Source organism: Neolamprologus brichardi, chromosome 13, assembly GCF_056152115.1.
Source record: "Neolamprologus brichardi isolate AB-2024 chromosome 13, ASM5615211v1, whole genome shotgun sequence".
In the NCBI taxonomy this organism is placed as follows: Eukaryota; Metazoa; Chordata; class Actinopteri; order Cichliformes; family Cichlidae; genus Neolamprologus; species Neolamprologus brichardi.
The window spans coordinates 29,691,558-29,707,338 of NC_142116.1; the positions used below are offsets into that span (position 1 = coordinate 29,691,558).

At 38.9% G+C, this 15,781-nt stretch overlaps 1 protein-coding gene across 5 annotated transcripts in view; it reads left to right on the forward strand.

The window, feature by feature from the left end:
* Positions 1-15,781, forward strand: part of ltbp1 (latent transforming growth factor beta binding protein 1) — a 133,990-nt gene that overhangs the window by 69,467 nt on the left and 48,742 nt on the right. For all 5 annotated transcript variants that reach the window (XM_006807141.2, XM_006807142.2, XM_006807143.2 and 2 more), the window contains exons 6-10: positions 1,318-1,515; positions 1,925-2,202; positions 3,262-3,364; positions 10,640-10,699; positions 14,448-14,570. In XM_006807141.2, coding sequence (XP_006807204.1) covers positions 1,318-1,515; positions 1,925-2,202; positions 3,262-3,364; positions 10,640-10,699; positions 14,448-14,570 — 762 coding nt within the window. The remainder of the gene's footprint in view (positions 1-1,317; positions 1,516-1,924; positions 2,203-3,261; positions 3,365-10,639; positions 10,700-14,447; positions 14,571-15,781) is intronic.

Consider the following 15,781-nt stretch of genomic DNA (forward strand, 5'->3'; position numbering starts at 1 on the left):
AGTCCTACACCTGGTTCAGGGCCCGAATAGCCTGGGGGATGAAGCTCCACCTCATTCTCTCTGTTTTGGCCTTAAGGGAGCGGAAGCGATTCCCAGAGTCCATTGTTGGGATGGGAGAGGTCCATCGTAATATTCCTGGCTTGAGTCTTGCACCGCTTGGTGTAGATGGACAGCAGGTCAGGAAACTCTGATAGAATGATGCGTTCGGCCAATGCAACAGTTTATGACAAAAATAAGGAAAAGCATCACAGTTTCTATTAGCAAACATCTCACTTTAAACTGTCCAGCAGTTTATGTTTGAAAACAAAAAAAAGACAACATAAAAGTTGTATACTCTAAAGTCGGGCTATTTTGTGATTGACTACCACATGGTTGTGCAAAGTGTCTTCTGCTCTTTCAGTCACATAACCCCTCAGTCCTAGCCTGCTCTACCCTTGTTACCAACAATGTGGTTAATTCTCAGTCCAAAAGGCTTTAAAATAATAATGTACACACTAAGAGATGGCAGTAGTTGCATCCACTTCATTTATACATGTCACTGAGAGTCATACTGAGTAAAATGAAAAGTGGAATAAGCAGGGATTAAGCACGTGTAAACATGTGCTCACACACTGGTGAATTTCATACTAGCTCGTATGCAGGACATTTTCCATGTGGTGTGCCCTGTGCTGATGAGGTATGTAGGGTGATTGTGTGGAAAGATGTTTGACAGTGATGATTAACGGCTGCTGTGGTGGGCTGGAGTTTTTAGAAGTGAGTGACATGATTTTCCTGTTCATGGATGACCTCTGGTTCAGGCTCTGAGACAAGAAAATAATCAGTCAGAGCTGAAAGAGATGTCAAAGCTTGACACCACATTTTTATTTTGTCTTGGATCTTGTATTTAATTTCTTAGACTACATTACACAGTTAAACAGGAAACAGTCCTTACATATATATTGCATCACCTGGTTTACTGTCAGTGTGAACCTTTTGCCTGAAAAACAGTGAATTTGTTGTATCCCTCACTTCACCCGTACACGCTGATGTCTGTACCTATCCACTCCAAGTTATGTGTACAGATCTGCAACCTGCTCTGTGCTGTGTGTTCATGGTCTGTGAGAACAGTAGACGTCTCTAAGAATAATATTTTCCCTTGAATAGCTGGCATTTTACTTGTTTCGTGGTGACATGTGCTAACCAGTCACACAAATGAAAATCTGGGCTGACTCGCTGATTTGTTGATCATTTCAAATTCTTTTTTGGCGAGTGTTTGTGTGTGTTGAAGTGGAGCCAGTAGCGCATTAACACCTTTCGCTTGGTCTTTCCTCTGCTTAGTGGTGTGTCACCTGCCCTGTATAAATGGCGGTAAGTGCAGCACCAGGGACAAATGCCAATGCCCTCCAAACTTCACCGGAAAGTTCTGCCAGATGGCGGTTCAGAACGGACACCAGCAGACATCAGGAGGCTACAGCCAGAATCAGGTCCACTCCACACACACCCTGCCTCTGACCTATAGCAACGGCCAGACACCTGGTGAGTGAAATGTGACATTGGCCTAGACAATCATTATATGTGTTTTATCCAATTAGATTGGTCTCTCGGGTCTTGGCAATCAAGAAACAAAGAGAAATAATCCAGTTGATGCACATCAATAAATATGTGCATCTTCTCCTAAAATATCAGTTTTTGTCTTCTTCAAAATAGGATTAGGCTTAGGGTTTATTTATTTACTTATTAATAGGATTTATTGTAACTGAGGCATATCACAATTTGTTACTTTTTTTGTCATTTTTGTTTGTCTCTTGCTTTTGGGGAGAGTTGGACTCCTTACTAGTGACATCATAAACCTAACAAAGATGGTTAATCTTAATCATCTACTGTGATGCACCACATCAGTGTCATGCTTGCATACAGTATGTGTTTTTCTTCCTGTACGGCCCAGGCATCGTCAACATCCACATCAATCACCCCCCAGAGGCCTCAGTTCAGTTCCACCAGGTGTCTCAGTTGGACAATTACAACAACAATGGACAGCAAACAAAAGGCTCCTCATCATCCACTAGTTATAGCTACCATCACAGCGAAAGCAGCCAGAACATCCAGCACCATGGCTACAACATAGTCTATCCAGGCCAGCACAGCTACCAGATTCCTCAGTACCAGCCTGTCACCTCTAAGAATGCACTGGGCCGCTGCTTCCAGGAGACAGCAGGCAGTCAGGTACAATGTCAGACATGTCTGCTGTTTGTGAGCTTAATTACAGTCATAACACATCTGTTAGATCAAGTAAGCCTTTCAGTTTCAGTAATCTAAACTAGGGATGCAACGATACCAATTTTTTCAAACCGATATGATACCGATACTTGGATCTGAGTACTTGCCGATACAGAGTACAAAAAACGATACTTCTACCACACACACACACACACACACACATACAATTAATTGGAAGACAGGTTTTATTATATTCTCTGCCGATAATAAATAATATCTTAATAAAAATGACCACAAAAAAATTTCAAGTGAAAAATAAGCACTTCTGTTAAATTATTGGAGAGTCTCCACATTGTAATTTAACAAAATATCACTGAACTATTGTCACTGTCTCGAGCTTTAAGAATAATAAATAAACACTTCTGTTTGGAATAAAATAAATACAAATTAGGTTTGAGAATAAAATAAACTTTTAAATTGTTGCAGAGTGTCCATAATGTAAACAAACAAACAAAATAATTATTATTAAATAAATAATAAATAAAATAATAATTGACTCCCTAGTGGCCAATCTAAAAAACTACAACAGAAATGACAAGCCACCCTCTGATTAATGAAATAAGTTGGTATCAGTTCATGGTATCGGTTAACTTATACGAGTATTAGTACACACACATTTTACAGTATCGGCCCCGATACTCGATACCAGTATCGGTATCGGTGCATCCCTAATCTAAACCAATCAATCAAAAAGTCTGAGAAATATTTTGATTAGATATGGACAACAATGAGAGGCACAAAGACTACAAAACAGTACAACATGACACCGGTGGTATTAATCCCAAAGACACATTTATAGAAGACGATGGATGTAAAATACAGAACAGAAATAATGCTTGTTAGTTAGTATAGCTCAAAGTTTAAAATTAATATTCTCTCCATTACCAGATCATATTTTACGAGGAGGTTTGCATTTATTTTTGTCCTCTGAGGATACACAGGAGCAAAAATATTAATCCTCACTGTTTTGTCCTTTTCTCTGTTCTCTCCATCTCGATGTGTTAGTGTGGAAAGGCTCTGCCCATTCTAACTAAGCTGGAGCAGTGCTGTGGGACCATTGGGACCTCGTGGGGATTCCACAAATGCCAAAAGTGTCCGAAGAAACCATGTAAGTCCAGGTCTAGATGTTTTTCTAAAAGTGGTAGTGAATTCGTAGCATCATGGTCGTAGCCATGAAATTAACGTTGAGGGGAAGAAATGCCGACAGGTGGTCTGGGCTCTGCAGTCCCAGTGCCCACTTTCAAATCTTGAATGGAAATCTAAATATGAAAATCATTAACATTAAAGGTATTGTTTATGTATTTTAAGTTGTGTTCCATCAACAACAGAATTTAACACAGAGCTGCCAATAGAATATTTTTTCTAGTTTTCCACTTCTTAATGCATTTTGAAAGTAATGGCATAGTGGAAAAGTACAGAATTTGACTCTGATTTTGACCGCCTACTGGGCGTACCACATGAGTAGGAAAAACCACAGACAGTATATCTTAATAAGAGTAATAATATTTGTTTCATTCTAATAACGATGGCTGAAAACTAAAAAAAAGCCCTATACACCATAAAAGCTTTTGAAGCAGCAAAAATTAGAGTTGTTGCTACAATGTCTCCAGCACAAACACAGAAAGCGCCTCACACAAATAAACATAATGGTGTGTGTGAATTAAGTGGCAGCCCTCAGATTTTTATAAACTGAATCCAATGCAGCGTCAAAAACGTCAGTTCTTCTAACGGCCACTTAAGAATAGCTCCAAAAGTGAGTCATTCCCCACTTAACACGTAAACATTTATACAGCTTAGGGGGTTGGATTTTTTATGACGCATTCGTCTGGATTCTTGTGTTAATGGAGCGGCACCTTTGGCTGACTGGTGGATATCAACACAGGCAGCAGTAACTGATAGACGTCTCTACCCTGTCTGCAACTGTCTGCTGTGTTTGTGCTGTTGGGGTCTTGGAGATGTTTTGTTCACCAAGCAAAAAGGATAGAAGAAATGTGTTGATTAAAGGATGTGTAAAAATCTGTGAATGAGCAAGAATGACTTTTCCATTACACTCTCTGTGTGCTTACACACCACTCTGCATTTAATCATTATTAATAATCTCTGGCTAATCTCTTTCTTCCTGTTAAAAGGGAGTTTTTCCTTCCCACTGTCACAAAGTGCTTGCTCAGAGAAGTTGTCTCTGACTGTTTTAGGGTCTTTACCTTACAGTATAAAACGTCTTGAGTTTGCTGTTGCAGTGATTTGGTGCTATGTAAATAAAAGTGAATTGAGTCAAACTGAAATGCGTTGGATTGGATGTTTCTCTAGCGTGACCCAGGAAACCTTGGCAGCTGCTGCTTCCACTGACATGATACACAATCACTGGAGTAGTTATGGTTTTTAAGAGCTGGTAAAGTGATGCACTGACACTTATGAGGGCAGTGTTTTATGAATAAATAAGAGCACTGGTTCAGTTCAGTTCATGAGAAAGACGATCCAGCTGACTCGCCTGATATTAATGCCCTGCTTTTCTAAACCTTTACACCAACATGTGGAGGAGCATCTCAGTGCCCTTTCACACTGTGGTATTGAGATTATGCTGTATCAACTTTCTTAGCAACCTCATTAACCTTTTATATTACATGCTGTGTGTTTGGCAGCAGATCCTCACTGACAGCATATCATGTCTTAGGACATGTAAGATGATATTTTAATGAGAATATAATTAGTGTAATTCTGCAAAGACTAGTTTGTCTTCAAATATAATACTGCACAAAAATCTTGAATTAACACTCATTTTGTTATATTTTTCTAGGTAAACAGCAAATAGGTGTAGCAATTATAATATGTGTAAATCTTAGTGAAGATAGAGATTTTAACAAAAACAGAATCCCACCTTGAAAGTCAATAGTTGCTTTCTTGTAGTTGTGTTCTTTAAGTTGTGTTCAGGAGTAGATCTCCAGGCTTCTTTAAGAACATTTGAAAGCTCTTTTTTGAATGTTGGCAGCAAATGCAGATGAAACTGGGACACAACTGGTTCTTTGCTAAGTTGTGTTTACACAGTACACTTATTCAGCCCTTGAGCTACCTTGAGCCATGATTTTTATGCTTAGCTGTTTGAAAGGTCAATGTTAAGTTGCTTAAAAAACAAGCAAACGATAACAAAAGACCTGTTCTTGGAAAATGTTCAGGTTTGATGACTGGACTCAAAATGAATGAAAAAGCAGCCAATTTCCAAAGTAATTGGCAGTCAAAGTAAGACTGCTTTCAAAAAATGACAACAAAGTCTGGCTCCTCAGAAGCAAAATATATAGACATGAGGGATGCCTCAAGACATTTTTTCAAAGTAGTGTAAAATTTCAGACTGGGCTTCCTTAAAAGCAGTCAAAGCAAAATATCCAGCTGGCTTTAAACCCACACTCTAAAAATGTTTCAACACAGCTCAATGTGTCTTTTGCAGCCATAACTTTCAGCTAGTGACAAGCAAAACAAAAATGCAGCTAGGAAACATTATGAGTCTTGTACTGGGTCGACTTAACAAACAGGTGACTTTCATCCAAACAGCTACTTCCAGAGAGGAAAAGCACTAAATGCCAAGGCAGCATGTGGTGCTGGCCCTTGCTTCTTAGCTCTGTTTAAAGTGGTACCAGCTAAACTGAGTGTGTGGGGGAGGTGAGGATGGAATTGCCAGCCTTTTTATGTAGTAGCTGGCTACTCAACACTACTCCCTTTATAGAACTGTGGAACTTGTCTTTGAAGCCAACGCTGTTGTATGTAGAGCATGAAAAGACGCACTCTAGTGTATTATCGCCAGCTGAACTGAGGAAAGGGGTGGTACTGTAGTACTTTTGTGTAAATCCATAAATATCCATATGTGAAAACACACTTTGCAAACTCATTGTTACAATAGCAACATGTTGGTTATTGTGTGCAACAGCAAATTGAGTATTATTCACAGCATCCTAATCCATATCCAGTGTTTGCAAGGAATATAGCTGTGAGTAAATATTTTAAACATTGTGGATTTTCACACCTTATTGCAGTTTGGTTACATTAAAGGTGCAGTTTGTTAGATTAAAAACATAACCTTAACTGTCCACAGAAGGGGGCAGTATATTACCAGAAAGTTATAATGTACCTGAGCCCCTCCCAAAGAATTTGGTCCTTCCTCGAATCTAATGCTGAATTAATTTAGATACTAATTATTCGTATTTAAACTAGTATCTAATAGCAGAGCATAGATCCGAAAACGCTGACCAAAATGTTGAAAGCTAGCCCTCTGATGCATAGTGGTCACTGGAGTGGACAGCTACTAAAACGTACATATCTCTTTAATGCATTGGTTTCTATGGTGGAACTGCATATTAGCCTCTAGAGTGCTCTCTGCTGCCATGCTCCATTGAGGTCAATTCAGTGTTCAGTTAGTGCAACTGCAAGTAAATTTCCTCTGAATCAAAGATGGCAGACAAACTGTCACCCCTGCCCACCACTGCTGGCATATCCTGTCAATGACTTTGATGGAGACTTGCCTCCTTTTCTAGGAGAGTGGAAATTGAATGTGGAAGGGAAGGATCCCATAGATTTCTTCAGAGATCTGTTTCCAGCAGATATAATTGATAATATAACATACAACACCAAGGGAAAGAACTGTCAGTAACAGGAGAAGAGATGCAGGTTTTTTTAGGGATCAACCTGATCATGGGGTACATTTGGTATCCTAGGGCACGAATGTACTGGTCTAGTGAGGACAGTCTTCGTCTTGGAATAATTGCAAATGCCATGTCTGTAAGCAGATATGAGCGAATCCTGAGATACCTGCACTTTGTGGATAACTTGACTTACCAGCCAGCAAACACAGACAGGCTCTTCAAAATAAGACCAATCCTATGTGCTCTTCAGGAGACATTCAAGGCAGCAGCAGACCCTGAGGAATTTCAGTCAGTTGATGAGCAGATAATTCCTTTCAAAGGCCTACTGTCCATCAAGCAATACATACAAAAAAGCCCAAACCCTGGGGAGTGAAGGTATGGGTGAGAGCAGGAACTTTAGGCTATATGACAGGCTATATGGTTCGACAGTTCTGTCAACCACATGGTCTCGTCCTGTGCTGACCAATCCCCTGAAGATGTTTCCAACAGATGGGTCAAGAAGGAAAAAAAAGATGACGATGATCCAAAAGCCCTTCTCTGTGGCCCTTTTTAATCAACACATGGGTGGGGTTGATCTTGTTGACCAATGTCTGGCAATGTACCCCCACAGACGTCGAAACAAGAGGTGGTATATACCTGTGTGCCATTGTGCCCTGGATGCTTTGCAAACATTCGCACAGCCTAGGTGTGATGAACATAGAAGTGTTCGGAGATGCAGAGACTAAGATGTCAGTTTGTGTTTTCTTCCAGCATGCTAATAAGGGCTTGGTAATACTGTCCTGCATCGTTATAGAAGATTCAAAAATGTTTATCTTGTTGGAGATAGTTTGCCATATTCAGGTGTAGGAGTCACAGCTAGGACTGTTGATTGGTTTTGTTATTTACGTCTAAACATTGGGGTTATATGACTTGAAAGTTCCAAAAAATTGCTGAGGTGTTTTTCAAAGGATACAAGCAAACAAGTGTTTGTATATTTACAATAGAACACAAGGTAATTCATTTTTACAGTAAATTCACAGCATTTCGGTGTGGCTGTAGCTCAGGTGGTAGAGCAGGTCATCTACTGATCGGAAGGTTGGTGGTTCGATCCCTGGCTTCCCCAGTCTGCATGCCAAATATCCTTGGGCAAGATACTAACCCCAAATTGCTCTCCGATGCATCCATCGGAGTATGAATGTGTGTGAATGTAACTTAGAAAGCACTTAGAAAAATGTGCTTGTGCGAATGGGTGAATGTACAAGTTGTGTACAGCGCTTTGAGTGCTCAGAAAGAGTAGAAAAGCGCTATATAAGAACCAGTCCATTTACCATTTCATGCTAAGTGCTTGGGCGCATGTAGTCCACTGGAGTGGACAAGTTTATAACTTTATAAAAAACATATTTTTGGAAAAAAAAGAGTTGAACTTTTTTTTCATGTCCTGAGAAGAATAAAAGCACTTAAGAAAAAAATCTTGACCAAGGCTTTCATAATTCATGCATCAGAGGGCTAGAGAGCTGCGAATTTGAACATTATTAACGTGAATGCTATTTAAGAATTCACAGTACTCAGTATACAGTATACATTAAAAATGTAGTCTTTGTGCTACAGAAGCCATCAAAAATGTTCAGCTGTTTCAGAAGGTAGAGAAAAAAAGTCAACATTGAAATCAGTCCCAAGACTTTACATTTTCAGCTGTTCTTCATTTTCTGATATCTCCTGTAGTGTCCTAACAGTGACAAGTTTCAGAAAGTTTCTAAGATTACAAAACCTTACAGCTGATGACATGATCACTGTCCCCCACTGAAGAATTTAGGGTCTTTATTTTATTTATTTATTTTTCTATTTGAAGTCTTTTCATTCTCATAGAATAAATGACCTTTCCAAACCAGTGAGACGTCCAGAGCAGCCTGAGTTTTTGGAGTGCCCATGTTAAGTTTTCTCCTTTCTCCTGAGCAAAAGTAATTTCTCTGTAAATTTTTGGTTATTGACACAAAAAATATATGTACTGCTTCAGTAGATTTGAGGTTATAGTATTGTAAAGGTCTTTTAACTAACGCTGTAGCTCAGCTCGGTGCACACTCATTCTTTTGTATTCAACTTACACTTGTATCAGAAATTTGAGCCTGTCTTCTCCCTGTGTCCCCATTTCAAAGTTGATTCAGTTTCAGCATTAATCAGTGACTCCAGTCCAATCCATTCCCTCAGCTTTGTCATTGCCAAAGGATTTCTGTCCTGCTCTTCTGTACTAGGCCTTCCCTATTTTTAGGGAAATATTAATACAAAACTGCAAAGATGAACTCCCTGCTGCAGCTTTTGACTAATTGTTCAGTCTTTAAAAAGTATACAAAACAGCAATGAAGTTTTTATTGAACGAAGGGAAACAACAGTTTCAGAAACAATAGGTCTTTGATCCATCTTTTAATCTGTCAGGGCCTCGCATACACATCTGGTTAAACAGCGAGGAGCAGTTTTTTTGTCATAAAACACAGCTGTTAGGGACACCACGGAATCTGTTGTCTAAAAAGACTGATTGCACACCTGAGCTGCTCAGGATATAGTTCTTAGTGTATAGGAGAGAATAGAACTGAAAGACTTGCTTTTATTGCATGTGTGCTTGCTTTAGCACACATGCAATAAGACACCAGGACAGGGAAGATTAAGTCTTTTCATATCCAGCATTTTAGTGGGAGTCACCAAAGGGCCAGAGATTTGCACTCTCTGTTCTCTCCTCAGGAATGGTGGAGGCATGAGGTGTTTTTTCTTTTTTTTAAACATTTAAGTGTGAAATAGTCCATTGTGCGATGGAGACTGTGGTAACTGGTAAATAGACTGGCTTTCTTGGTCAAACAATCATTGCCTTGTTTTGTTCTCAACAAAATATCAATCTTCTTTTGAGTATTTGGGTACCACCTACCCACTGGTTCCTATGTCCAGCTGTACTGCAGTGAGACTGACTCCCCATGTTTGCAATACTGTGCACTAATGTTGCTGCTTAAGTAGCTTCTAGCAGCTACGTCCACCTCCTTCCCTGCAACCCTTCATGGTTCCATTAATAACTCTTTTTGAACACTGTATCCTGTCTTAACTAACTATCATTACCTTAATTTAGTCATTTTTCAGTGAATGAATCCATTGTATTTTTACAGATAATAGAGGCTTTGCTGCTCATCTTATTGCGTGAAGAAGCTCAAATAAATGTATTTTTATCTCAGCTCATCTCTCTATATAATTTAATATGATTGTTTTTTTCTTCTGTCTGTTTGGTTTAGAACTAAATCATATCTACTCTTCAACCTGTTTGTTTAAAGATACAAATAGTTTATATTCATTTTACAGCAACACGCTGAAACTACAGAGATTAAATATGTAATTCAGTTATACGCAAAACAGCTCGCATAGTGACAAACATATTTATATTGACTGGGTTCTGATTCTCAATGACAGTCTATATTTGAATTTGACTATCAGCCTGAGGTTACATACAAAAAAAAAAATATCTAAAAAAATGCAATACAGTACCTTCACTTAAACCACGGTAAAGGTACGCTGTTAACTTAAATTGACTATAATTAACATTTTTTACAATTTTAGAGTGAATACGTTTCTTTCCTTCAGGAACATGATTTATGCTTTTTTGCTTTATGAGACTTTAAATGAACACTCATAAATGTATTTTGGAATTATTACAGAATAAGAACCCAGACATTTCCTCTCAAAACTGCGACTAACATGTGCTCCTTCTCTTTGTTTTGCTCTTCACATGCTCCCGTCATCAGCTTTCCCCCTGATAGATTGCCCTCAAGGTTACATAAGAGTCAACAGTTCTCATTGCCAAGGTAAGAATTTATGCTATTGTTTTTAACATCCTAATGCTTATATAGCTTATAATAATGTGGTAAAGACACGTGTGATTCCCTGTAGTTCAGTGGTTCACAAACTTTTTTTCCTAGACCCCCCCTTTGGTTTACAAGAAACTCTTTGTGGGGAGGGGGGCTCCCCGGCACAAACACATCGTCCAACCACACACACCCCTGTTTTGTTTTCTAACTCCAGTGCAGTTTATTTCACACCTCAAACCTTTTGTAAACAATTAAACAAATTAAAGTAAATGTCAATAAATTGCAGGTAGCAAATAAACTACTACCTCTTTTAAATAACAGAAAAACAAACCATCCTTATGGTGTAATTATTTAACGTGTAGTTGTTTTTTTCTAACTGTGTAAGAATATTCAACACTGTATTTTTCAAAAAATGCCTCTCTGTGCAAAGTGGGATTAAAAACATAAACAACTGTGAGATGCTGTTTGTCCGTGATTTGGAGAGCCCAGCGCATTCCCCAACACGGGGGAAACAAATTCTAGGGAGACCTACCATGTCTGCACTGTTGTGCAGGTGAAGCCAAAGGCAAGATATGCTTCATCATATTTTCTAGTCTTTGGTTTGGAAGCATATTTGGTGATGCTTCATCTTCTGCTTTGCGTTTGAGAAAATATCTTAATATTAAGTTGATGAGGTTGTCCGTGATTTTGTGGAGAGTATTCCCGCAGGATGAATCCTGCTGACTCTGCCGATCACCTGACTATCCCTGTACTGCCACTACGAGTATGAAGTTTCTCTGTTTTAACTGTCGGGTGTGGTGTCACAAAATGTACTAACATTCATGTCTGCCTCTCGGTGTACTGTGAAAACGATTGCAATACTACTTTTAAAAACATCAACATTTCAGTATGACCGATGCTTAAGACCAAATACCACAAATTGCCACAAACCTGTGAGTTATGCCTCTCCTTACCCTTCTATGCCTCTTGATGGGAACTTTTATTTTAAACAGGAAGCCTATATGTGGTTACAACTAGGCAGGAACAGCATTTTTAAATGTTGTAAAAATATTCAAAGCAGTTTATGTAAGTGACAAGTGTTAAAGATACTCTAAAACTCTCCGATTGAATTTGCATCAAAAAGTGTGAATAGAGCTGAGAAGTATTATCTCTATGTTATATTCAAATTAAGAAACTGGCCCTTCCAAAGCAACTTCCCACCAGTGTCTAAGTTAAAAAAGAACCTACTGAAAGTTGCATGATATCCACAAAAACCACGAGTCAGTGACTCTAAACTGGGACTAAGCAGCATCGCAGACACACATGCAGGATGCATTTTAAATTAGGTTACAGCTGTGTAGGGGTGGTGTTAATCTCAGGCTAAATTTAATCATTGATTGTTCAGGGTGTTTCCTGACTGATGACAGTCTAGAAACCACTAACTGCAAAGTGGAAGTGGGCCAGTGTTTGGTGGCACCAACTCTTTTACAAGAACCCACAAAAGAGGAGCTTGACCTTTTCCAGCAGACTGTTCTGCTTGGCTGCTCAGAACATGGAGAGGAAGTCATTTTTTTCCATGACATTCAAAGTGTGGTACTGCACAAAATATAAAATAAAGACACAAACACATTCACAAGCATCTGCTTCGAATGCTGAAGAACAAACAGTCTGAACCATCCACCCATTTTATATGTGTCTGGTCATGTGGGGAACCGAAAGAGACACCCAGGAGTCATCCTGGCTAAATACCACTGCTTATGGGTCTAGTCACTACGTACAGCTCTTAGCCTCTATGCTAGCTATGCTAAATTAACAGTGTTCCCTTCATGCTGAGCCCTCTCTTCACAACCACAGACTACTGCAGTACATTGCAGATACCACACACTGGTAACACTTTCTAAAAACGATTGATCTAGTAATAATGATGTGGTTTGTATGTTTGCAAGAAGCATAGTAGTTTTTCAATAATAGTCCCGTGTAGGCGGCAGTTGAGTTCATCTGGATTTCCTGTTTAAAAATAATTACAATCTCAGTTGACAGAGATTTAGCATCAGAAACAGCTGACTCGCAAATCTTTCCGTTCCTTTTCCATAAAAGGTTGTTTTAGTCGGAGCGTGAAGGACCTCAGGAGTAAAAAGATCAACCGAGAAGGCTGTCAAAACATGCTACCTGCAACAGCTGAGCTCCTTTTCATCATTAAACTGGATAACGTGTTAATGCGTTACTGTAATCCAATTACTTTTTCAAGAGTAAAGTAAGGAATTACTATTGCAAAAAAAGTAATTACATTACTGCCACTTTGCCGTAAGCACGCTGCGTTACTGCATTACTAAACGGTGTCTCATGACAATGACGTAAGCGCATGCGACATCCATGGCAGCAACAGACGTGTGCAGATCAACAGTGGAGTGTGGGAGAGAGTACGATTATGCATCGTTTAGTTTGAGTCCGTAAAAAGTGACAAAAGCATTTGTGTCCGCTGTACACTCTGCATGGGAAAAAAATTTCTTTCTGCAGTACAAAATTAAACTTCAAATCTGTGCAATCACCAAGCACGCTGCCACGAGAATGTTAAATTCACAGAGAAACCCACTGACATGACCGCTGCGGCACCGGGCAAACCTCCACCCGCCCCACTCCTGCTAGGTGAAAATAGATTCAAGAGTGACGGGACTTTGTGCCGCTGATTCTTTGATTTGATTTATTTTTTGCTGTTTTACTTGCATCTATTTGAAAGAGCGAGTGTAAACACAAAAATTATTTTATTTTATATGCTGGAATATGCAGAAAATAGGTTTAAATGTTTCTTCCAGCCAGAGACTGTTGCATATAATTAATTGTGCATAAAGTTAAAAAAGTCAAACTAATAAAACAAGACTTTTTCAATTCTATATGATGGATTAAACAGAAAATATAGAATTGGGGTCTTTTGCTTTATTAGATATTCAGGTTGTATATTATGTTTTTGAAAAGTAATAAAGTATTAGAGTAACTAATTACTTTTGAAAATAAGTAATCAGTAAAGTAATGGGATTACTTTCTTGGAGAAGTAATCGAAAAAAACAAGTTACTAATTACTAGTAACTTGACCAACACTGGTGTCACTGACTATAATCACTCACACACTTGGAAATTAAAGCATTAACAGTGAGCTGCATAGGAAAGAATACAGTTCTACAACATTTGACATTTTAGTTGTAATGTACTCACTTTTTTAGAGGTCACGTTTTAACCACGCATTCAAACCTCACCATCCGTGGCCAATGCAGACATGGGCTGTGGGAGGAAGCTTGGGTAGCAAGCAGAAACTCCTGCGGGGACACAGCAAGGCCCCAGCCAGGATTTGAACCTGGAACCTGAAGGCATGCTGAGGGTGGAAAATACTAACCACTGAACCACCAATAGTTACCAAAGCTGTGCAGACCTCCAGACTTACCCTTGCTATTCATACTGTCCAAACGTGTTTTCACAATGTGTATATGTGTACTGTGCCCTTTTCGCCTTAAAAGCCAGGACCACCAAACAGCACTGATAGTTTCATCAACGCCACTTGACTAACAGCAGCAGATTTTTTAGGCACTGCAGTTCTAAACGCATGTACTAGAAAAGTAATAATGAATAGTACTTGATGCACTAATGGACGTATATGAATTCAGGTATAACAGGTGTGGTTAATTGTGTTTTTTGGGGGGATTTTACTTCTGCAAGGTGAAGAAATTGTTTGAAAAAGCTTTTCATTAACTGTCAACTCTTCAATAATTCACAGATCTAGATGAGTGCCAGCTACAGGGTGTGTGTCCAAATGGAAACTGTGTGAACACTCTGGGCAGCTACAGGTGCACATGTAAACCTGGTTATGTCCCTGACCCCACGTTCATCATGTGCATACGTAAGTCCTCCAATCAGTTTTTCATCACAGTTGCTCGTTCAATAATTCCAGACAGAGAACATCTAATGGAGCTGTGTCAGACTGAGCAAAAGAGTCTTGCATTACATTTGCATGCTGGTCTTAGATATGCAGATTTGCACATTCAGATCTTTAGATAACTTGAATACCATGCTTGCATGAAGATTTTCATTCAGATCTTCATGCAAGCATGGTATTCAAGTTATGTAAAGCATGTACTGAGAGTTACACACAGCCAAAACCGAAATATCTCATTACGGGTCGGTAAATACTGGGAATTGTAGCCAGTTGGGCAATTTCTTGAGCACAATTATTAAAGTTATTATTTTAAAACATGCCATGAGCATGTATTGCCTTTCTTTTGCAGTGTAATATAAATTAGCATGAACACAAAACTAGAATATCAAACTCGATACAGATACTTAGGAAAATACTTGATAACTGATAACATTCAATTATTGAGCATTTTCCGCCAGTTTTTCCAAATATAGTTAGATTTAACAAAATAAGTATTTAATATCAAGTTTATAAGTTCTATTCATTTAATAAATTATTTAGATAATTTCAATGTATTTTAGAGCTTACTAATAAACAAAGACATCAGAATTATTTGATTCTTGTGGAGGAAACACATTGTGGAAAAGTTAACAGTGTATTTTGTGCGGTATTAGGTATGCTAAAATAACTCACTATGAAATATTGAACCTGCTTTTTTACAACTGACCTCACAACTGGCTTTCACAAGATAAGAAGGACATTTTAATAAATGATTGTAGAGGTAGAAAAGTTCAACTTTATCATATTGTCCACATCTGCCTGCAGCCTTTCTTTCTCATCACCTATTCGCACCGCTCTGCCTCAGTCTGTAGCTTGTACATCCTCAGCTCTGCTCTTCAGCCCTGACACCCATCTGATTTGGCTGCTCTGCCCCAAAATGTGCTCTTTATGTGCTCGGATTAGTTCTCCACACTCTGGACTCTCTGCTCAACTCAGCTACGTTTCCCCCGCTGCGCTACGCAATCAGTAATCCACCCCGATCCACATCTCCATGTGTCTGTAATGTGCTCTGCCATGACTAAATATTTCATTTGCAACCCATTCAGCTTTATTATTAATTCATTAATTATTCATCTTTAACTATGTTAATGATAACAGACAGCTAATTTGGCTATTGGGTAACTGCTAATCGTTAA